Raw genomic sequence first — 25553 nt, forward strand, 5'->3', positions numbered from 1 at the left:
GCCTCTAAGAGAGAGCTGACAAAATGCCAAATAATGCAAAATGATGTGGTACGCATCATTAAAAAGAAAAAACAAAGGGAACATATATCAGAAGGAAGAAAGGAATTACATTGGCTTAGAGTAGAGGATAGAGTCAGGTTTAAGGCAATGACGATAGTTCACAGATGTCTTTTTGGGGAGGCACCGGCCTACTTCAAAAAACATTTCTCCTGGTATGTGCCCCGAAGATGCTTAAGATCAGCAGACACGGGCCTATTAAACATTCTAGAGGCTAAACGGGCAATGGGAAGGGGTAGATCTTTCCCTGTTAAGGCGGCTAAATATTGGAATGGGTTACCAGCGAACCTAAGACAGCAAGAAAACTACCTTAGCTTCAGGAAGGCTTTGAAAACTTTCTTATTCCAATAGCCTTGAAACATCTCAGTGCTTATTTAGTGTTGAGAAGACACTTTTAACCTTTGTGAGACATTAGCTGTAAATGGTACTTTTCTGTGCTCCCCGCGCCCTGATGCCCGCGCGCTTACGACGCGTTACAATCACAAAGACATAGACATAGACATAGACCCTGACAGTTTCCATAATAAATGTACTGTAAACAGTTCATACCTCTAAGACTAATTGGGAATACAGCCATTGCAAAATTAAGTCTATACAAACATAATTATCAACCTCTGAGCATAATCGAAGGAGATGGGGAGAAATTCCTTTGATGATTAATTAACCTTAAGTCTCAAACGTCTCAGTACAGTTTGGCAGTACGTTCTGCTTTGGGGGTTGGATTTTGGTCCTTTGGTGCTAGGACTGCCTTGGTCTATGCGGAAATCTATTATCTGAAAGCTTTCTACACACCTACGTATGTGCCGAGTCATGTTACGCAGTATGTTTTGGCAGTACTTTCTGCTTTGGTGGGTTGGACCCTGCTCATGTGTAGCAACGACCACCTCGGACTACATGAATCTTTATTTCTCTGATGGCTACGGACACGCCAGCATAAACCCCAAGGTGCTGTAAAGATGGCCCTGAAAACCCCAATTTTATAACGAGGATCAGGAGCCAGAAAAACTCAGACTCAGTAATGGAAACAGACAAAGTGAAAGGCAAAACCCAGCTTTATTAACATCCAAAATAAAGCAGGGACAGCATACAAGCAAAACTGTTGCAGCTCTCAGAGGTCTCACATAAAACAATACTTTTCATACCAAAAACACATCAGAATGACGACATCATAATACAAAGCCTATGGGATGAGGGTATTGGATAATATTAGTAACTGCGTACAATGCCCCTGGCTTCTATACTTCGTCCTCCCTGCTCTCAGTGCACCCCTTTTCACTCCTCCTGCGCTGCTCCTTCCCTATGCATCCTTTTAGCTCTTCTCCATCCCCACCTCAGAACCTTTTCAGAGTTTCAGAGTGTTGGCGTTAGCCCTCACACCAGTTGGCTCCCGCCTCCTTCTCCTCACTCTGGGTGCGCTCCGCAGCTGGCGGTGTTGCCACTGGGTCTCGTCCTCCAATCCCATGAGACTCTGCATCATGAACTGCCTACCTTATGACACTGTTATAGCGTGAGCATTTCAAAATGTCTGTGACCCCTTCATCCGGAACATGTGACCTATTGCGACTTGCTTTCTTCAGAGTCTTGTGCAGCGTTGTCACTCATCCGATTTCAGGTTGTCGTGTTTGCGTGTCTTGTTTGTTTTTGTCATCCTCCACACTGCTGACGACCCCTCTTACTTCTGTACATGCTGCACTTGTTTTGTGGTAGCACCCTGTGCCCGTTCCATATGGGCTTTGCTTCGTTTTTCGCATGCACAGTGTATGCGGCAAGTGGCATTAAGTCGCAGTACAGTTGGGCAGTACTTTCTGCCTTGGTGCATTGGGCCTTGCTCCTGCGGTGTTAGGACTGCCTTGGACTATGTGGATCTGTATTCCACGGACAATTGCCTATGTGCCAAGTCACGATAAATCGCAGTACTTTTCGCTAGTACTTTCCGCATTGGTGGGTTGGACCATGCTCCTGCAGTACTAAAGCCGCCTTGGACTATGTGGAACTTTGTTTCTCTGATGGCTACCTACGCACCAGCGTACATGTCAAGTGGCGTTAAGTTGCAGAATATTCGGCAGTACTTTCTGTCTTGGTGGGTTGGACCTTGCTCCTACAGCACTAAGACCGCCTTGAACTATGTGGATCTTTATTTCTCTGATGGCTATCTATGTGCCAACGTATGTGCCAAATTACATTAAGTCGCAGTACAGTTAGGCAGTACTTTTGGCCTTGGTGGGTTGAATGTCGCTTTTGTGGCGCTCAGACCACTTTGAAATTCGTGGATGGTTATTTCTCTGACGGCTATCTACGTGTCAGCATACGCGCCAAGTCACATTAAGTCGCAGTACAGTTTGGCAGTTCTGTGAGTGAGGAGAAGAGAGCTCCAATATTGCATTCTTTCTGGTCTGCCTTTGTGGATCGTGAGATCCCCGTTTTCACTTCTGCTACATGACTGTCGCAAGATTTGGGATTCTGTGATTTTATGACTGCACTTTATGTAATGGGAAAGATCATTGTTTGCGTGCTGATTTTTTTTTTTTAATTGTTTTATCATTTTGTTATAGATGTTACAACAAACGACAACAGCTCACTTTTAATTGTACGCTCCTTAATACGTTTGCAAGTGTATTGCTGTTGTGTTCTCTCTATGTGATTGTTGATGCTGCAAGTCCTTTGTGGGATCAGTTAGAAAGTGTTTTTATAGTTTTAACCACCTGTTTGTTAAGTCCTTCTCACAGCAAGGAGGGTGAACTTGATTCCTGCACAAATCTCTTAATGTAGAAAAGTTGGCAAGATCTAAGAATAACAATAATCTTGTGAACGTTCCGATTCTATTGGTTTATATCATGTTGATGTTGCGTTCATTTTGCACTATGATAAAATTGATATAAACGGTGGGGGAAGGGAGGTAGTTATTATCTTCAGGAATAAGTTTAAGTTTGCTCAACTAGAGCTCAATCAATTTCCTTTGAATGTATTTCCTTGAAGATTTTTGCTACTGCTTCTTCTTCTATTTAAATATGCGTGATTTACCATTCAACTGTTTTTAATGAGCTGATGGATTTTATGATTAATGCTCTGACTTTTTCTCTTTCTTCATTCTTGCGTAGATGACTTTAACATTTCTTGGGCTGTAACATTCTAACATTTTGGACCATTTTTCGATTTTTCAGATGTAAAACAGAACTCTCTTTCTCCTTAAAATGAAAAAGGATTTTTTTGGATTGTATAATTAGTACTTTCAATTGTAACATGCCTGTACCCTTACAGAGTGTTCATAGTTCCAATCACTTGCTATTTTTTCAGTTGATATCTCAGCATGTGCCTTATTAAGGTCAGGAGAAAACACAATTAATATTGAAACGAGGCCTTTGTTTAGTTACACTCCCCTCTCTTACTGCGCTCTTTCCAATTTGACCATTAGTGATGATGACAAATGTTCAGTAAATAATGTTTCGATCAATTGCCGGTGGATATCGCTAATGCAATGGGTTCCAATGCATCTTTACAGGTAAAATGATTAAGACCCAAACCATCTGCTCACAGACTCTCTGACAATGCTAACTTGGAATGCCAAACAGTTAGCCATTTGGAGCACATTTGGCGGGCTTCATCATCGGTTGAAGACTTTAATGTTTAAAAACAAGTTTGTAATTGTAACGCTACAAAAGATCTTTTTACAGCATGACTGTGTCTCACTGTAATGCTCTTCCTCCCCATTTTCATCAGATTTCTGATTACGGAGTCATGGGAAGGCACAAATCAAATTTTCCTTAATAACTTCTGTTATGTTTATCATACAAAAATCGTTTTGGCATGGTTCAAAGGGGATTATTGTCACCTTTAATAAAAGTCTGGAATGAGCCTTGTGGCATATACATTGCCCTTTTTATGCAATAACATTTATTTTTCTATTATTCAAACCCCAGCCTCACAGGCCTCACTCACTCAAGCACCCACCCATTTCTTATATGAAGTTGCAGAAAGCTTTGAAAAGTTGGCTATGCAAGTCTATTTTTTACTAAACTTGGTATTCGGACCATTCATTTTGTATGAGGCTTGATTTGATTTTTAAAGTTTTATATCATGTTTTTACATCTTATGTTTTATGTGATGTCATCAGTGATGCCATTTGTGATGTCATCAGTGTGCTTAGGGGCTGCACAATGTGGTTGTAATAGTTACGGTGGCATAGCTTTCAACATCAGCTGAATTTTGTGGCATCAATCGGCACCTTAAGGTCACTTCAACTTAAGTTTATTTGCACAGAATGTCAAGGGTTTCGTTGCATCATATTGTTTGACCTTAACGGTACTTCAACTGAAGTTGTTTCACTGAATTTCAAGGGCTTTGTTGCACTCATCATATTCAGATTAACTGTCCCATGACTAATGTTTTTTCACTGAGCTTCAAGGGTTTTGTTATGCTATACCTACCACCACCTGTGTTCTGCCTTTTTTCTGATAACAGAACTAATGTCACATCATGTTTTAGCAAAATGTGTTCTTTAGCTGCGCGACCTTGGGTTTATCAAGTATTTGATCATTTTTCGTGTCAACTAGATAAGAAGGGATTACAAATGATGTACTGCGACGAGGGAGAATAAGGTGGGATTAGTGGGGGACTGTGACAAGTAAGAGTGAAGTGGGTTAGTTGGGGACTGTGACTAGGAAGAGTGAGTTGGGGATGTGGGGAACTGTGATAAAGAAAGTGAGTTGGTGGTATATGGGTACTGTGACAAGTGGGGTACTGTGACGAGGAAGAGTGATGTGGTGGTAGTGCAGTGCTGTGATGAGGAATAGTGAATATGTGGTAGTAAAGCACAGAGAATGAGGAAGAGTGATGAAGTGGTAGTGCATGATTGTGATGAGGAAGAGTGTGATGGGGTAGTAGAGGACTGTGACGGATAAGAGTAAAATGGGGGTAAAGGTACGATTACTATTGGGTACTGCGATGAGGAAGGAGAATGTGGGAGTAAGTAGGTAAGATTACTGTTCAGTACTGGGATGAGGAAGAGGGATCTAGGGGCACAAGTAGGATTACTAATTAGGTACTGTGACGAAGATGAGGGAGGTGTGATAATCGAGATATCTTCTCCCCTAATGTCAGAGTGAATCGAGATCTTCAATGTTAAGTCACGTGAAAAGCTTGTCCAATCAAAACAAAGGAAATAATAAACAAACATCTGCTTTCTTCTGTCTTTCATTGCACAATTTTTTTAAAGTAATTTGTGAAATAAAAGCTTTTTAAGCACATTTAACATTCCCAAACACTAATAGCCTCCTACACATTTTAAGTTAATTTAGGAAGCAATCCCTCTGATTTTATTTTATATATGAAAATCACCGATTGCTTCAAAAAGTAACTTAAAACGCATCTCTTCCCCAAACTAGCAATCACAATGATTACTACATCTGAATATATTCTAGTTTTGAATGTGTTCACTCTTTTTTGTCACTCGAAAAATGTATCTAGATCTCAGAAAAATATTTGGAAAAAAAATACACTGTCATCAAGCACCAGACCTTCACACTTTCTTAGCATACCCCCATGCTCCCTAGCCTCAAAACTACCCTAGGTACACTCCTTATATCATTCTGGGGCAATTTCCCAAAACAAATCTAGATTCAAATTGAGATTTCCTTAATGTCGGATTTTCAGAACTGAGAAACCTTGGCGCCAGCAATGCATCATTAGTGATATGACCAACTTTCTGGGTACAGGGGCACCATGCTCAAGCCAAACAAAAAGTACTGGACAGATTTATGCCAAACCAACAAAGGATTTCCTTTTAGTGCTTTGTGCCACACATATTTCTTATTTGGTGTAAATCCGTCCAGCGGTTTGGGCTTTGCATCTGATCTAAAACTGGACTTGTCCCTATGAGCAAATGAATGCAAAAGTTTTAAAAACGAAAGCCTTTTTCTTTAATCATTTATATCTTTTGAACCTTAACACGGATCTGCACCAAACGTTCCCGTTGTGGGGGGCCTGGGACCGAACTCTCATTTTTAAAATTCTACAGCTCAAAAGTTATTAGACATAGAATCTTCACATTTCCTGTGGATGATAGATTTCAGTTTCACCTTAACTATAGGTCGCCCTATAATGTATATATCTTGTAAAACGCTACAATGCAATTTTGCCTTGTTTACGCTCTATAAACATTTAAAATAAAACAAATAGTTAGCCAATCCAATCTTTCAGAAAAGGGAACAAGCAATGCCTTTTACTGAGCTATGTAGAGGTCACAAAAACACTACAAATGTTCGATATTGTCACCATCCCGCAATTACATTTGGCCATTACAATCTGCAGCTTTCATGTGACCAGGTAACCAGTTCTTTTACCTGTCATTCAGGGGAAGGACATGTAAGCGTGCTCTAATTAGGCAGCTCGTAAGCGTGCGCCATCTCATGCTCACCATACAGGTCGGGTGTCTCAAATTGATGGGAAGGCACTATCCACCAACTCGACAATGGGCCTCATTCCGAGTATGGCGGTAAGGGATACCGGTCACCGTTAACGAGACCGGTGCCGGTAATCCCTTACCGCCACATTCCGAGTTCCCTTTGCGCCCTCGTCCTTAACGCCTGTAGGCGTTAGGGACGAGGGCGCAAAGGGGCTTTTTAGCCAATAACGGTGATCGTAAAGTACGGTCACCGTTATTTGCAATTTCCCCATTCCCATTGAGTCCTATGGGGGCTCATTTGGGAATGGGGAAGGGCCCTGGGGAAGGGGAAATTACCGCCCTGGTCAACTCGGAATAGGGCGGTAATTTCCCATTCCACCAGGGCGGTGCCGGTACGGGTCCGGCGCCGACTAAGGCGCTAATAGCGCCATTGGTTAGCGCCAGACTCGGAATGAGGCCCAATGACTTTCTCAAAGTCTCGATCCAGTCATCTAGCCAGTTAGACTGGAGGTTTCTTTTTGTTATCTGCCTAATTCTATATTCTAACTGGTAACCAATGCTTTAAGTGGGCAGGGGCTAGCCGGGGCAGAGACCCAGCCGTCTCCAAACCCTGTTCCTGAGCCGGGGTGCTGCCGGGGCTCTATGTCACCCATAAGTAGCCCATAAGTAGCCCATGTTTCTTTTTCCAAATGCGCGCATTCAGAGTTCTTCAACCTGTCCTCTCTAGCACGTCTTCCATAAACTGCCATGCGAGTTCAAAGCGCACGAGCCGGACTAAGCAGGGCCGTTACCAGCGATTGCCATGATGTTTTACGCTGTAACACCTGCTGACTTGCTTCCGAAAAACACAGACGTCAGTCAGGTCAACAGAGATGCAGAAATATAAACACCGTGGCCCAGAAGTCGCTTTCACCATATGTTCTTACAAAAAGTCACGGGTCACCACTACATGCAGCACCTTTGTTCCTGTGGTGAAACACTGTGTCATTCGCAGACCCCGTGTTCTAGAGCAGTCAGGCGGCACCCTCCCTTGGAGTGTACGCACCCAGTGGGTGCAGTTGCTTTGAAGGGACACACCTTTTCATCCTGTGCTTCACGCTCACCCAAATTCTTTGCAGTAGTCGATTGTGGAAATTAGAACATAAACAAGTGAACAGGGGAAAAGAGCACGAAGTGGAATTGCGTGAGGAACAGCACCCCCTGTTGGTCTTTTGGGGAAGTGGTCAATTCAGTAAATGCATATGCATTGGGATAGGGTTAATTTGGTGCCCTCTTTTACATATTTCACCTTCCGAGGACCAGTGTTTTACTCGATTTACACAAAGAATAGCGCACTTAAAAAGTTAGGAGATTCTGTAAAGGGAGCGCTCCGGGACCTGTGTTGTAACTTTTGCCCCAGAGGAAGTCTGAATATGCAGGTTTCCATACATATTTTTGCCACCTGCCGGTGGTTTCAGTGTGTAGAGAGTAGACATGGGAGTTCAAAGCCCACTTAAATCACGTTACGTGAAAGGAGCTGAGCTGGACGACACAAGGGATTGTAATGATGGTCTCTGCATTGATATGCATAAACCCATTAACGCATCGTTCTCTCTGCTGCTATGAGGTTGATGTTCTGCACTCCCTCAGAGCATTAGCACCTCCGAAGCGGAGTAGCGTGAGTAGCAGTCCCTGCATCTACTCTGTGCAGTCTTTCGTTGTTGCTGATTGTTTGGAGGCGGACCCTGGTACTAAAACCCAAGCTATCGGCTGAGTGGAGCGAATCGGAGTATTGTGAGTAGCAGTCGATGCAGTCCGCACAGGGCTGGGAGGGCTGCGGGCTCACTGCGAATTTCCCAGATCGCTTGCCTTCCCTAAGACTCCACCTAAAGGGTATGCCGTAATAAAATTGCGGCAAAAATATCGCTTTTACAAAAAATCGAAGCAAAAAAGCTGTGGTTTGACCCGGTAAAGGTGTACCCCATTATACCATTTAAGGGGAGCAGGGGTTGCTGGGGTGTCCGCTGCCCCCACTTAAATAGTATAATGGGTGTGGGGGTTGTGGGGGTGTCCCCCGCATCCTTTACATGGATTGCGGCGGCAAAACCACTGCCTTTTTGCCACGATTTTTGTGTAAACTGCCATTTTTGCCGCGATTTTAACACATGGAACATGGAACCACATGGAAGAGGAAGAGAGAGAAAAAAAAATCTGCTGCATCGGAATCAGGTGAGCAGCTGCCTTTGTCTTAGGCTGTCCATGCAGATCGTGCCTCCGCTGTGGACTGCGAGTGTATTTTCACTTGCTTCTGCTCCTGACCGCACTTACCTGTCCGACAGCCTGCGTCTGAAAACAACAGCAGTCGTTGTGGACTTTGAGCAGATAATTATAATAATTATACTTCACTAACTCCCGGACATTGAGCGGAGCATTATTCCCCGCTAGTAAGAACTGAAGAGGGAAAAGCCCCACACCTAGTGAGTGTGGTGGGGAAACAATAATAAACATTAACGTGCCCGCCCCTAAGGGTCGATGATTGGGAGCTTACAGCTTGTAAAAAATGAGTGAACTGGAAAGATTTCATCAGATAGCTACTGATTCCCTTGTGCGAGAAATCAGCAAAACAGTTGCAGTGGGTGGTTTGACGAGTGCTGGTGACTGCAGGCCCAGAGCCTTTGAGCTGGCAACCTCCACCAAACCGATAGCAATTATACATCCACCCTATAATTCCTTCCACACTCTACCATCTCTTAATTTCATAGGCGAAGGCAGAGGCATTGGACGATTGGGCGATTGTTGGCCTTGAGCCTTTAAGCCAGTAACTCTCCCCAACTTTGATACCACCTATCCGTCAGGATCCACACTGCAATATCCTTCCACGACCTACCCATTCTAAACCTTTTTCAGTAGAAGCACTGGCCAGCTGAGCTGCCAGCTTGAACACTGCAAATAGCTTCTTTCCTCTGACATCGACATTAAACGTAGCCAAAAGCACAATACCACTGTGAGTTTGCGCACACAAAGTCAACTCAAACTACAAGGAATGACCTCTGCAAGATGGATATCAGAATCAGAACAGGATCCTGACCAGCACTGAGGGGAATCGGAAAATGAGGCAAGGAAAGTTGTAGAAACCCATGTGTCACCTAGCACTCATGGGAGCAGTCGGGACTCAGGAAGTGAAACTACGCAAGGTCAATTGGACATAACCGACCAAGAAATGCTACAAGAAAAGGAAGGTGTTTTTAGCCTGCCTCAAGGACAATAGCAGGAAATGAACAAAAGGAGTGATCTCATTGACCCCAAACATGCAAGGGGTGATTCGCTGACTATTATAATAAGAAGAAACAGCACAAACCTGCCCCCACTTAAGAAGCAAACACACCTGCAAGTGCAAACCCAGGGAGAACTAGTAGGGATAGAAATTTCAAGTCTTAAAAAATAACAGAGTAATCGAGCTGTCTCAAACACTGAGAGGCAAACCTGTGGAGGAGCAAAGGATCCTGGAAGTAGGACCACATAAAGGGTTTGAGAGCAGAGAGCTGTCTACCTCAACCCTAGCACTGGAATTGTCAAAAAACATAGCAGCTATCCAAGAAAGTCTGGACCGCAGAAACCAAAGTGGTTTATACGGCCTGTCACCTTCGCCAACTATCTCCTCTGAACTATTACAGAAGCATACAGGTGCTAAGGAGAAAATAGCTCCTAAAACATTTAAACCTACAGTTGGTAGCTTACAGGACAAAATGGAAATGGAAGACAGTAGAAGAAGCAATCAGAATTCAAGGTGAGAATTTCTCTGTCTAAACTCTACCAGATGTAACTCCCAAAATCCACCGTCCAAAGGAGAGGAACCACAAAGGATTTTAACATTTCTCTCCCTTTACACATCATATTCATCTTTGAATGAATCGATCTTCTCACCAAAAGTAACACCACCCAAGATAGTGGGAAATGAACATCCAGTGGCGAACCTACAAGGGACCATAATGTCGGCAATATCTATTTCTTTGTCCCCTTTATGAAATTGTACGAGACACTAAATGAGAATTATAAGGACCAAGCCACTCTGTTGGCCATGATTCATTCAAAGATGATCTACTACCTAGAGTCCTTTACCATGGCGGTTCAAGTGAGATTTGACATAAAAGCATAGAAGTCACTGCAATGGCAAAACTGTCTATGTGACCTGGCGAGGGAAGAATTGGTGGACAAAACAACACTCATGGAATCGATACTAGAATTCCAAAAATGGCTGCGGGTAATGCATGCATCTACACAATAAAAAACCCAGCAACCTGCGATCTCGGAAGCAGGACCGGGAACACAGAAACCGGAGCGACTAGAGAAAATCCACCAAAACACCAAAGTGATAGAAGTTCATCAGGAAATCACATTGGGAAGGCAGAAGGAGATCTTTGTAGAGCCCCCGCTAGAGAACAATGGGGGTATGTCCACAAATTCACAACAGGAAGGGGGCCCCCAATATATTAGTCTCCAAATAAAGATCTCTTAGATCCATCTCAGATCCTTCAACCAGGTAGCCTTGAGCTTCATCCCAGAATAAATAAGAGCATTAACACAAAGGAAAACTACAATCTTTGGCAAAGGCTTTAAATTGCTGGACCAGGACAAAAATCCTACCTCCAAGAAATCCAAAAACAGGCCAGATCCGAGACCACCTAGATCAGATGCAGCTAAGAAATGTATCTGAAATATGAAAACTCCACATCGGCCGATAACAGTTCAACCACCCCAAAGAAAGCAAGCTAAAAAAAGAAGTGTTGGATGCAGGGAAAAGAAAATTGAAACATATGCGGGATCAGAGGAAGATCCGTGTCCAGCAGAGCTCAACAACAGAACCACTGACATTTTGGAGGAATCGATTCTGAATTATTCAGTATATTAAGATGAAACCATTGTCGAAAGGGGGGAATCAGTGGGGGAAGTTAGTGACACTGAATGTATTGCTTTGGATGGTGCTGGGAGAATAGAACCTCACGACTTGCAAGAGAACTCAACTAAGAACACTACAGGAAATGATTTCCTCACCATGGACGAAAAAAGGAAAATACTGGATAAAAATCACAGAGATGAAAATCAAACAAGGAGAAAGAAATCCCCCAAAATATCTGAAGGGGAGTATGAATACCAGGCACCATCCAAGAGGACCAATGATGAGGAATTGACGCTATCGCTGCAATCAATTTTAAGGACAACGGATGAACTGATCCTAAATAGAAGAAACATCATAACACTACTACATCATATCTCTTCCCTTCGAACGCTGACCTCGGATGACATTGTAGTGGTGGAATTTGTGAAGGAATCAAGACCAAACTGGGTGATATTGCACCTTAAATCTAGCTTCATTAAAAGGTTGCTGTGTGAGGACATTGGGATTTGATCTAAAAGGTATTCCCTGAAGAAGAGAAACTCAAAGAAGGTGGCAGTCATTAGCGAAACGAAAGGTGTGGGAGAAGTTAATCAGAGAGTTTGGGAAGAGGGCCGGATGTCCCTCAGGGTCACTTTTTCAACCCAAAGACAAGGGCAGAGTAGTGAACAATTGCCTGGATGAGCAACCAGGGAGGAAGCAGATGACAGATTGGGCCTGACTGCTGGGAGTACTTTCCAACGAGAACTGGGAATAGCGTGAGGACCGTAAGACCCGGGAGGCCATGATGTTGGGATCCTGGAACAAAAGGGGCTTTCGGCATCTCTACACAAGCAAATAATTTGACTTGAAAATCTATGATATACTATGCTTTCAAGAATGTTGGCTACGAGAACCTCCCTTGTGTGAGGGGTTCATAAGTATACTAAATCCTGCAGAAATGAGAGCCAAGGGTAGACCACCTGCTGGGCTATTGACATTAATCAAGATGGGAAAAGGGATTCGACTATTGAAGCATCACAAACCTAACTCATGGGTACACATGCTTGTTTTGGAACTAGATGAAATTGGCGATGGGCAATATAAGATCTTACAATTACTAAATGTGTACATGAACCCAGCAAAAATTAAGGAGCAGGTCTTTGTGTCGAGCATTACCAACCTGATTGACACAACCCGATGTGAATGGAACAATGTATATGTCATACTGTGTAGGGACTGGAATATGAGGTGTTTGAGAAACCAACATCTGACTGTAGACTCCCTAAAAATGCAGACTGCATTAAAGAATGAAAGAGCGAGTAGATAGCTTTTTGAGAGGGAAGCTACAGAGCTACATCCTTTGAAAGGTCAGACAAGAGGTGACATACCCCCCACCTCCACATGGCATGGATATAGCTCCAATAACCTTCTTGATTATTTCTTTGTCACGCCTAATGTACAGCTGGAAGTGATCTCACTGATCATTACTGAAATGCCCTGTAGTGACCACTCTTTGCTTACGCTATGACTAAACAAAAGGCCCCTACCAGAGAGTCAAAGCGTAAAGGTAAAATGATCAATTTTGCAGAGTGAAACAGAGTGATCATGGATACGAGAAATTCTAGACCTCAACAGGCAGTGGCGTAGAAACCAACGAGGGGAAGAAGAAACTGTGGATTTTGTCCCTTTTCTAGCATCATTTGTAGTAAAACAAGGAGGCAGTAAAAAAGCAAGAACATGCCCATAAACATAACTACAATAAAGATCTGGTAGAAGCTAGAAAACAGTACAGACATGACAGAAGAGAGCTAAAGAGACTCCAGGGTTCATTGAGAGAGTTAAAACTAAGGCAATGATTGCAACAATATAAAAACTGGAGATTGGCGTTTGCACAAAGAGGAGCACAGTTGGAGGCTGAACTAATACTGAAAACCCTAAGAAAAAAAAGTCATCATTAACTTGGGAATTCATTAACTCCCTAGGGTCACCCCAAGAAGCACTGCAATAATCAGCAGTGTCAGAAGAAAGTTGGGTAGATCAGGGGGAGGAGAGAGCTGGTGAGGATGATGAGCCATGGTCTTGGAAATTTGAGAAGTGATATTTTAGGTCTCGTCCTGAAGATGAGTACCTCTACAACGCCAGGCCTGGATTGACTCACAAATAGCATCCTTAGAAAAAACCCTGAACAATGGGCAACTTTTGCCCATGGGTTATTCCAACAAATAATGAGAACAAGTAAGGTTCCTCTATCATGGAAAAAGGCTGTTATCGTGTCCATCTGCAAGAAGGACAACAGATCGAATCCAAAAAACTGTCGCCCTATCACCCATCTTGACATCTCGTCGAACATCTTTGCCTCCCTAATCCTGGGCCATCTAGCGAGTTGGGCAAATGAAGCCAGAATCTTGGATCACAGACAAACGGGATCCGTTAAGGGGGTTGGAACATCTGTCAATCTCTTCCTGATGAATATCCCCAAAATGCAGGCACATAAGAGAAAAAAATAAAATCTATGTAGCCGTGGTGGATCTCAAGCAAGTGTTCAATTGGATCAACAGGGAGAGATTGTGGAAAAAATTAAAGGCTTTTGGATGCCCCAATCAGTTATAACAAGCGATTAGGGGCTGTACTCTGGAAACATCTATGCAAGTATCTATAACATGATGGGAGGGCTGATTAGTGAAATAATGGCACATCGAGGTCTCAAGCAGGGTTGCCCACTGGCACCCATTCTGTTCAGTTTATACATCTCAGACTTGGCTGCACACCAAACCCATGTCAGGGCCTTTCTCCCAGAAATCAATGGCATCGCAATACCATGGGTCTTGTACGCTGATGATTTGATCCTAATAGATACGTCTATATGTCTCCAAAGAAGATTAACATCCCCAGAGTCCTACATTAGGATTAACGACGTGCGCATTAATGCCAAAACATCAAAGGTAATGATAATAAACGCAGGAAGAGGGGTGCAGAAATTGAAATGGACCATCTAGAAAGAATTGAGAATATTATATATCTGGGAGTATGTATAAACCAGAGCATGGTGGAAACACTCTCGTCAGTGAACTTGAGGATAAAAATAAAAAATCCAGCCCAGGGCCAGAGACTCCACAACAGATATGGAAGATTCCCGATGATCCCAATTGTGTCCTTTTACAATTTGAAGTCATACCAATCCTGACATAGGGAGCTGAAGCAGGATTAAACCTCCGTTGGCAGTCTTGGAAGGTCGTAAAGGGAGTATTTTGGAAAAATGTTCTGAGTTTGCCTAAGGGTCTCCCCAATGCAGTGATAAAATTTGAATTGGGACTTTATTGTATGTATCCAGTGAGCCTTTGGAAAACTCTAACCCTGTTACGGAAAAGCTTAATCCCTTACTCTGTCCCGCCTTTAACAATTTTGGGAACTATTCCGGGCAGAGAACCGGAGTGGCCCCTCGATATCTGGAAACAGAAATGCATCGAATGTCTGACAGATATAAATATAAAAACGGAAGACTTAGTTACAAATCCAGAAAGAGTAAAGCGCAAAGTGTATGAAGCTTACTGGTTTTCTACCCAGGAGCGGAGGAATTCATGTAAACTGGTGAGAGACTACTACGGAGAAACTCGAATTGCAAGATCTTTACGAAAATACCTGGTTAAATTTCCATGTAAAAAATTCATGCGTATGCGCATAAACCTATTTCAACCCAAGGAAGTCCTCAGAGCTTGAAGACAAATTGATAAATCTAAACTATCATGCAGATATTGTGCTCAAACAGATGTGCTAGAAACTTTTAAGCATTTCATTGTCTACTGCACAGATTTTACTGAACATAGAATATGTACATGGGACATTTGTAAAAGAAGTAAGTACTCTGACCCCGAAGGAATGGTGGTTTATGTTGAGATTGGGGGAAAATCAGTTGCTTGTGTTTGGGGTGGTTAGGTTTCTGAACAAAATATTTGAAGCAAAATGAAGATGGAATTAAGGTTGATGTACTTTTAAAATGTAAAGTTGCACAAAATGTCCTTCAATGGGAAGAAAATGGAGAGGGCGCAAACATTTTTATTGCACTGTACCATAACTGACATATGTAAAACCATGGACCATTCCTAGACTATGGGCCTCATTACGAATGTGGCGGAAAGGCAACAATGGCGCTGGTAGTGCTACCGGCGCTGTTGCTACCTCTCTGCCACATTACGAGTTCTGCTTGCCGGTGCACGTGTGGTCTGACCAGGCGTGCAGACCGGCACCCGCGAGTAGAACTTGTGATTTCACCGGCACCGTTAACAGTGCCGGTGCAACCATGCTCCCAACCCCCATTCTGCCCTATGCGGCAGAATGGGGATCGGGAAGCCGGCCATACCGGCCATATCGGCACCCACGAATGGGCAATTACCGGCCCATTCATCTCATAATAGGCCGGTAATGGCCCATTTGCGGATGCCGGGGCCCGTAGCGAGTTTGGCGGTAGCCGTGCCCTTACTAAGGGCACGGCTACCGCCAAACTTATAATGAGGCCCCATGAGTAGGAAGACAGAAATTCATTCTCATATTGATGTGGAAAAATGTTAAAATGGAAATGTTGTGGAAAATGTATAAAAGGAAATGTTGTTGAATATGTGGAAATTTGTTAAAGGTTTTGTAAAAAAAAAAAAAAGAAAAACGATAAAACAAAAACAAAAATCCCCCAAAAATTAGCACCTCGTTCCCATTGAGCAGTACTTTGGCTGGGTGCAATCTGTCTACAAAAGGAGCACAATTCCAGGCAGCGCCCACCATGTAGCCAAGCTCTCTGCACACAGAGAACACTGCCCTGCCCCTTGCTTTATATAGGATTGAGGCAGAAGTGAGTTTCAAAGGATCTATTGCTGTGACCACAACTATTTTCGTATCTGATCAATTTATCCAATAATGCCCTCATTGTTCACTTTAGTTCATCAGCTTTGTACATTCACTATAGCACAAGTTGTATAGCAGTGTCATCTTTCTCTGGGGAACGTGTTGATCAAATGCTTGCATCAAATTTGAAATGCATACTGATAGGTTTGAGTGCCACCATGGTTGATAGATTGCTCAGCGGTTTGAGTACATGCTACAGAGATCTTTGTTCATTGCACCCCAGCCATATTAATTTGCAATATGCAAACTGGATGCAATCAATACCATATGAGACCATGTAGGGTGACTCAAAGTACATGTTTGCAAGGTCTTGTGGTGAATTGTTTGGTTCAGGCGGTACTCCTTTAGGCCACGCCCGTCACTATTTAGGCCACACCCACAATTTAAACCACATCCCCTTTTAGAGCCTCCCACGATTTTGCATCCCACTGAAAGCACTGCTAACAAAGCATAACACAACCCAGGAAGGATTACAGAGCTAAGACCCTCAGGGTCTCCTTCAGCCATCAGGATAAAATAAATATAATGCTCTCTTCTAGAGGTGGGGAAGCCTGACTGGTCATGGCCTTCTCAGGACATGTGGCTGACTTCAGCTCAACTCAGGGCTCAAGCTCCTGGCTTTCAAAAGCCCAAACCCAACCCTCCTTGCTTGTAAATACACATTCACTGTGCTTTCCCGGGCAGCTCCAGAATCACCAAGCGCAGCGGTATCAGAGAGACAGCCTTTCTGGGTGGCAGGGGTTGCAGTTTCCACTGCATCTCCTGCCTTGGCATGTGCAGCGTACCCTGTCGGCTCCCATTGCCCTGGGGGAAATGTGACTTTGGACAGAGTGGTAATGTGCACAAGCAGGTCATCAGATGACTGCAAAAGCTAAGCTTCCATTTCAGCCCTGCTCCAGCAGCCTCCCATACCACCCACTTCTCTTCCCACTAACAAACCCTGCAATCCTCCTTCCTTTGCAGACCCGCCAGAGCGCCAAGAGACCACGCAAGTGGCAACCGTGCACGCGGTGTAAGACCCATTAACATTAACCTTCATGAGAGAGGAGGTCTTTGTAATTGCTGTTCTGTCAACTAGTTTCAGAGGCGTAGCCAGGATTGTCTAAAAAGTGGGGCCTTAAGCCAGTGGTATTCAAACTGTGGGCGTGACCCCCCAGGGGTCAGCGGGTGCATCCCTGGGGGGCCCTGAGAGCTCAGCATGAAATAAAAAAAAAAAAAAAAAGAAATGGGCAGGGGTGGCTCTCATTGTCGGGCTGATGCATGAAACTGTCTCAGGCATCAATGAAAAAGTGGCCCGCAGTTCTAAATGGATATTCATTCCTTTAGTCACAGACTGGGCCTCATTACAACTACGACGGTACAGTAACAACGGTGCCGGTAAGCTACCAGCACCGTTTCTACCGTACCGCCATAGTAAGAGTTGTGCTCACGGGTGCCTGACAGCCCGCCAGGTCTGACCTGGCAGGCCGTGCAGCACCCGCGAGCACAGCTCGTCGGATGCACCGGTACCGTTATTACCAGTGCCGGTGCATCCGAGCTCCCCATTCCCATTGAGCCCTATGGGGCTCAAATGGGAATGGGGATCTACCAGTACCGGCACTCACGAAAGGGCAATTATCAGGTCTGCCTAACTCAGCATGACCCGGTCATTGCCCATTCGCGGGTGCCGGACCTGGATGCAACTCTGGCGGCAGCCGTGCCGGTTTTACCGGCACAGCTACGCCAGGGTTGTAATGAGGCCCACTGTTTCAATAGTACCCAAGTGGTTGCTTTGTGTTAAAATGTAAGTAAATTGTGATATATTCAGCAACAATGGTCAAAATTACTAACTGCATAGTTAAGTAACTCATCAAACTGGTCCACATTGGCCAAAATGGTGGCCCATTTTGACTGGCCCACACTAGCGTTTTACATTTTTGGTACAGGCATTGCCCTATAGGCCAGTCCAGGCCTGGCTGCTCATCCATAATGGCGAGGGGGCGCCCACCCAGTGGCCCCTCACCAATTATGGAGGAGCTAAGGAGCCAGCCCAGTGACTCAGTGAGCGCTCCCTTTCCAGCTGATGGAGTGCTCCTGGGCTGGCTGAACTGTCAAAGGGAAACACTGTTTCCCTTTGACAGTTCAGTTTAGTTTAGTTCCCCAGCCGCACATGCTCACTGAGCCATGCAAGTGCTGGGGCGTTTTGCTTCGCCAGCATTGCATAGCTCATTGGAAAAGCTGGCTGGGGCACTGCATGTCTGTATGTCCGAGGGGGAGCTCCTGCGCCTCCTCGCACATACGGACAGAGCAGCCTGGAGCAGGGAGTTTCAGCACCCACACGCAGGCCAATGCCGAAGGTACGTTTATGTTCACTGTTTTTATTTAAACATGTGTATGGATGCGTGTATGCTTATGTTATGAGTGAGTGTATGGTGATGGATGCTCATGTGAATGATAGAGTGATTGCTGTATGAATGTGCAGCGCCTTGCATACACACATAATCATGTTGATTGTGTTAGGCCCAGTGGGGCCCAGGGGACAGGGATGGTATCTTTTTCCTGGACATCTATCATATATGTCCAGTAAAAAATGTCATGCCTGCCCCCATGGCCCCCCAGCACTAATTGCAAACTGTTTGGCTTTTTACCCATTTTTTTGTTAAAAGTATGCAACATTTTAACCCATTATTTAAAATAAAATTCACAGGGGGAAACCTCCCTAACTCCTCCTTTATTGGTTCGGTCTCCCTCACTCTGCTCAGTCGCTATGGCATTTTTGGGGGAAATAGTTATGCCCCTCCACTTAAAAAAAATCATCAGCTGCCATTGGCCCTCAGACTGTGTTGGGAGAACGGGATAGGGGAACCCAGGGAATATGGTGGGAGCACAATGGGTGGGAACCATTGGATAGTGGTGGGAGCAGAGTGGGGAGAGCACATGGTGTTTGATGGGGTGGGGAGAGACCAGCGACTGGGTAGGAGTGGGATGAGGGAGCCCAGCGACTGTGATGGGAGGAGGTGACGGCGCACAATATATAGTGTCCATTTGGCATTTCTGGGGGGTCCCGACCTGCCCAAACTTTGCTTAGGGGGGCCCCGGCCCAAAAAGTTTGAAGACCACTGCCTTAAGCTAATGTAGTTGGGCCCACTGCTGTGTCATTAACATCTGTAAATGCCCACACAGGGTTGCTTAGTTGGCATTTACAGATTTTGGGTGGGCCTTGCCCGCTCAGGCTCTACCCTGTCTACGCCTCTGACTAGTTTGCTCCCAATGCTCACACGCAATTTAAATCATACATCTAAAAAGAAAATCGAATTTTTTAAGAACACAGATGAAGCAGCCTACAATCAATTTGGCATTTTAATTTCATCATCTAGGCAAACAAGTGCTCAAATGTGAGGTTAGTATGTGACAGATAGAACTATTCTTTGTCAACCGATCTTTTTCCAGTTTATACATTTATTTCAATATAATCTTTCCAGATATGTCTACATATGGTCGGTGTAGACATAGCGAGAGCGAGCCCCGATAGCAGAATTGTTGTGAAGAGAAAATATATATGCACAAAAAAACACTTCGGAAAACATCTACCCCTTTTTTGCCACATAGCACGGAAATAAAGATCTATCTGGATTTAATATGCAATGAATTCGGAAGAAAGAGAGAGACAGATGGGGAAATAAGAAAACCCAGACTGCTATTCGGAAAAGAGAAGTGCCGACACAATTGGAAGAGAGACTTCTGTTGAAAAAATAATTTGAAATTTCGATCTGACCCTTTCATTTGGGAGCTACAGTTATTGTGAGACGACAGTTTGAATTCCAAATCAATCCCAGTCCTGAAGATGGCCAAAAACATCAAAGAAAGATGCCAGCGACGGCATCTAAACTATTTTTAAAAAAGGCCGAAACATATGACCATATGTAGACATATCTGGAAGGTTTATATTGAAATAAATGTATAAAGTAGGAAAAGATCTTTTGAAAAAGAATAGTTATACCTGTCACATACTAACCTCAGATTTGAGCACTTGTTTGCCTAGATGATGAGATTAATATGCCAAATTGATTTTAGGCTGCTTCATCTGTGTTCTTAAAAAATTCGATTTTATTTTTAGATGTATGATTTAAATAAAAATGTTGTATTAAGTATTGTTGCTACCATGCCTTTCATGTCCATTTCTGTGATTCCTAAGAAATAAACTCAATACCACGCCTATATTTCTATAGTGGGCCGATCTAGACAGGGGTAGTTGATCTGATTTCTTTTAGTTTAAACTATATTATCCCTATATCCGACCAACCCCTCAAAAACAAAAAAGAGGGATCATCCCATCTAGTGTTACCTTAAAGAAGTTAGGACAGCAGCATAAGACGTGTAATCTTTTCGGTGAACTGTTTCGTCACTATCTGCTTTTCTGTGGTGATGTTAGGTGAGAAAGGTGGGCGGGGGTTTGCCAGAATGACTAGCTTTGGAATTGTAATACTCAGGAGTTCTGTTATGCCATTTCATGTGCAGTGTACTGCTGTTCAGTAAAACATTGGCATATTAAGGTGTCCCGGCATATTTGTTGTAACAGGAATTTGCAACACTAGTAGAGTACTGAATGGTAATAGTGAGCTAATGGGTGGCTAGCTCCATCTCTGCCCATCAGCTTCTCCCAACTTAAATGCTGCCACTTCTGTGATTTGCAAAAATATTCCATTCATGGTGTGCATGGCCATTCTTTTGCCGGCTTGGCTCATGCTTGGCTCTCAGAACCAATCCAGACCCCCTGTCTCAGGTCTGGCCCAGCCCTGCCATTTATCACCATATCACAATACTCCTCATAACGCTCAATGTCCTTATTTGTTAAATTATACTTCAACCTCTACAAGAAGCAAGGAACAGAGAGCGTATTTCTCTGCTAGTTATTAACCTACATACCTTTAAAGCAGGGTTCTGATAACTGTTGCTCTCCAGATGTTTTGGACTACAACTCCCAACGGACCTAGCCAGCATAGACAATGGTGAAGGATCATGGCAGTAGTAGTCCAAAACATCTGAAAAGCCTTAGGTTGCAAACCTCTCTCAAAAAACAAGAGGGACAGCTCAGCTCTGTGGTGTAACTACTCCCCATGTACTCAAGAAGCAAAAGGGAAATATTCCTTGAAAAGGGGAGGAGGAAGCAGGATCTGAAACATTTGTCAGAATGTTTTGTTTTCGTGGAAAATACAAAGGTGCATGAGGACTGAAGGGCAGCGAGCATAACCAAAGGGGTATTGCTAGAACTGGAAAAGATAGGGGGCTACGTTAATGTTGGACTGTCGGGACTCGCTGCTAGCTAGCGTTTTGGTTGTAGCCCCTGAGCTTCCATCTGGGGCTGCAACCAAAAGCACCCCCCTCCCATATCACTGTGCGACGCCTCTGTAGCCCTCACCCAGTAAGCAATAAATACTGCACCCACACCATCATATACTGTAGCACAGAGGCTTAATGTTTGCCTTTTTATAATATCAGAAACTGTCCCCATGCAACGCTGCTCTCTGACCCACACCTGCTACTTCCTACAAAACCACAGTACGCCTTTTAAATGCCAAATATTCTCGCACCAACATCTCAACCTCAAAAAAGTGTGCACAAATAGTGGCACCCAGGGACATCATTTCACCAAAATGCCAGGGTTAGCTGAAGTGACATCACACGACCCTTGAAATTTGATGACCTCACAGGAAGTGATGTCATTTGACCCCACCCCGAAGTACTATTGCGGGAAGCAATGAAACTCAACCTTTCAGCGCTTGACAAAACAGGAAGTGGCATCACATAGCATTGTTCCTAAGTACACTACGAAAATCATTTTTACGATATCACTATAATGTGATGTACATGTCATACAAGAATAGATTGCCATATGTATCATTAGGATCAGTGTGTATAGACCCATATTACTAAATTACTGTGAATGCAAGCAGAGGTCCATGGCCAAAGGATAATGATGTATTATTATATAGCACTTACGCTTAAGCACTTTACATAGAAAAAATATACCCCCAATATCACCCAACCTGTGTTGGTACTCATGTATCGACCTCAGAAGGATGAAAGGCTGAGTTGAGGTGTATAAGAACAGACTAAATCAGGGACTCACCCTTTGAAGTGTGCCTGAAATAAACCTTTAATGAGTCTAGCAATTATTGTATAGAATTCCAGAAAGACACAACATTATTTGGTATTCCTATTCTTTCTTATTTAGGGTCAGTGCTGAAAGTGGTAGACTTGTGGCTCCCCTGTTCTTTTTTTTCTTCTTTTTTTGAGGCCTGAACAAGAAAGCCAGACAGTCCGGAAGTAAAGAGCCGCAAAAAAAAAGACTTTAAAAAAAAAAACTTTAGGGGTAGCAATGGAGACCACATCGCTAGCAAGGGAGACCTCAGAGGTCGCAGTTGCGACCTCTGGCGACCCCTGAATGACGTCCCTGGCGACAGCCTTTTAAAAACATTGAGAATACAGCACAGATGTCGGTCTCCTAATCAGTTGATTGAAATAATAGTCAAATATACACCTTTGCAAATTGCCTAAAATTGTTTTCTATACATTGATAGCAGATGCGATGTTAAACTGGGGGAAAACTCCCCCTCCAAATTCTTCCGCTTTCCCTCCCCCAAGCTCCCTGCGACCCTTAGCAATGCTTTTATCTAGAGTCACATATTCATTCACACGATATTGTTAAATAGTTCATATGTTCTGATCTGAATGTGGACCCTCTTTGCTCTCTACTCACTATATTGATTTGTCAATATGCACTGCTATCTGTTTAATCTTAATCATGTCTTTTCTATATTACCCTCCTAGGTATACACAGCGCTGCAATGGATTCAATTTGTAACAGCCACTCTAAGGTACTTATAAGATACTATTTCACATTCAAATATAAAAAATGCATTGAAGGAATTTGTAGCATTCTCAAGATAAAATGTCATTAACAGTTAACTGCAATAAATTAAAAACACACTTTCTAAAATACTACATTTTCTAATGCGTCTGTCGAAACAATCCAAGAAGAATGTCTTTCATTTTCTCCAGGACTCCATTCGCTTGCTAATAATTTAGATTTTTATTTAACGTGCTGACTTCTCTGAACACATGGCTGCTATTGCTTTGCTAAATGAAGGTTCACAGCCTCTGATTCCTGGCTGGAACTTCTGTGGTCTTAGTCTTCTGTAACTATGGACCACAGCCTTGTCTTATGTCCTGGCCAGACATACTTGGGACGCAATGTTCATGCTGCTTCAAAGGTGGAAGAATCCACTTGCCTTTGAGGAGTAGGGGGAGGCTGAGGCTCTGTCAGTCTCTTGTCACTCAGTGCTATCCCACTCGATTCCAAAGCAGAGGCAGGCAGTGACCTCTGTGGATGAATTGCTGGCCACTATTTGTCACTCTTCCAAGGGCAAAGAGCTACTGGGACAGCCTCAGCTGCCGTAAAGCCACACACCGCGACAGACTGCAAATCCCAACTCAGCTCTCAAACACTTACACCGAGATGGCCTCCATCGCAATCTACGTCATGCAGCCAAGGCTGGCAACGGGTATGGTTCCCAGTGTCCAAATTAGGAGACTACCTATTAGACAAATTGTTGATTCACCAGTCCGTAAAATAAACACAGCAAACAGGTAGATCCACAGTAGGTTAGCACGATGCCAAAGAGGAAAACATCACACCAGGCTGTAAAGAGAACTATAAACCGCATGAGAACTTAGTCATTGACACAGAGGGAGCAAACTGTTTGTCGAGTTCTGATGTAGGGTTCAGCAATTAAGCTACACTCTATGCAGGGAGCCAGGAGTAGCTCAGAAAGTGATCGAAAGGGATCGTAGGAAGGACAAGATCCGAAAATAGTCCAAGCACATGTCATGCTGATTGGGAGATCAGAAAGGATCAGGAACACTAAAGCAATACTACACTCAGGCAACTCGCTGTGATCCAGTTGGCTGAGGTCAGTGTTCCGTTAGATGCCAGAATCCAACATGGCCTCCTATTGCGCAGTGCGGTTGGAGAGTTATAGTTATTTTAGTCTTTTGATTGAGATTGCATGTGCATCCATGCCCCATCTTTCCACCTCTGGAATCAGATAAAATGCCCTTGAAGATGTGGGAGAGGAGGGGTCACCCAAATGTGCCTACCTTCAGAAATGCAACACCCACATTGGTGGGTGCGGGCAGCAAGAACTGAGAGTGATCTTCGAGCATATACCTGAAGTGCAAAGGGATATGTGGGGGTTGCTTTGTGCAGGTGCATACCGCAGGCTGCTCAGTGTGGGAGCTGTGGTTGCTGCGGTTGCTGCAGAGGAACTGGTAATTAAAGGACATAATTAAAAGAGGACGCGTTGATAAACAGACATTTGTGATCATTATGCAAAAGATGGATTCCCTCAAATCTTTAGTTGAGGAAAGATAGCAGTAGATTCTTCAGATGCGGGGGCATGGTATCCCCCTTTACTTCACCCAAACGCCTTCTATGCGTACCTGTTCTACATTCACTTTGTCAGACATGTATATCTTCAGCTATTTCCTTCTTCTTACCTTTACTTCGTCTGCATCTTCACATTGGCAAGGTGGCAATGGATATGGGAAGACTAGCAGTAAGGTTCGGGTTGGGCTCAAGAAGCGCAAGGGGGAGAATATTGGTTAAAAAAGAAAAGTGGTTAGAGGGGGCTCCCCCTGTAATGACAAAGTGCATTTTAGAAGAACTGAAAGACAGAAGAAGGCCACCCCTGCATCACAACATGAACTGCACTTCCACACAAAAACAAACATTCAGGTGGACCCAACACCCCTCCCACCCCCGCAACGCAACATACACTGCACTTCCACACAAAAACAAACATTGAGGCAGAACCGACCCCCTCCCCCCACCACTGCATCACAACATGCACTGCGCTTCCACACAAAAACAAACATTCAGGCAGACCCGACCCCCCCACCCCTTATCTCAACATACACTGCACTTCCACACAAAAACAAACATTCAGGCAGACCCGACACCCCCCCACCGCCGCATCTTAACACACACTGCACTTCCACATAAAAACAAACATTCAGGCAGACTTGACACCCCCTCCACCCCCGCATCTCAACATACACTGCACTTCCACACAAAAAACAAACATTCAGGCAGACTTGACACCCCCTCCACCGCCGCATCTTAACACACACTGCACTTCCACATAAAAACAAACATTCAGGCAGACTTGACACCCCCTCCACCGCCGCATCTTAACACACACTGCACTTCCACATAAAAACAAACATTCAGGCAGACTGACACCCCCTCCACCCCCGCATCTCAACATACACTGCACTTCCACACAAAAAACAAACATTCAGGCAGCC

General features: G+C 44.0%; 1 protein-coding gene across 1 annotated transcript in view; it reads left to right on the forward strand.

The window, feature by feature from the left end:
* TMEM116 (transmembrane protein 116) overlaps window positions 1–25553 on the forward strand; it is a 378731-nt gene that overhangs the window by 142755 nt on the left and 210423 nt on the right. The window contains exon 2 of the mRNA XM_069619504.1: window positions 23016–23062. Coding sequence (XP_069475605.1) covers window positions 23016–23062 — 47 coding nt within the window. The remainder of the gene's footprint in view (window positions 1–23015; window positions 23063–25553) is intronic.

This window comes from Ambystoma mexicanum, chromosome 10 (genome assembly GCF_040938575.1).
Source record: "Ambystoma mexicanum isolate Mex_15411 chromosome 10, UKY_AmexF1_1, whole genome shotgun sequence".
Taxonomy (NCBI): Eukaryota; Metazoa; Chordata; class Amphibia; order Caudata; family Ambystomatidae; genus Ambystoma; species Ambystoma mexicanum.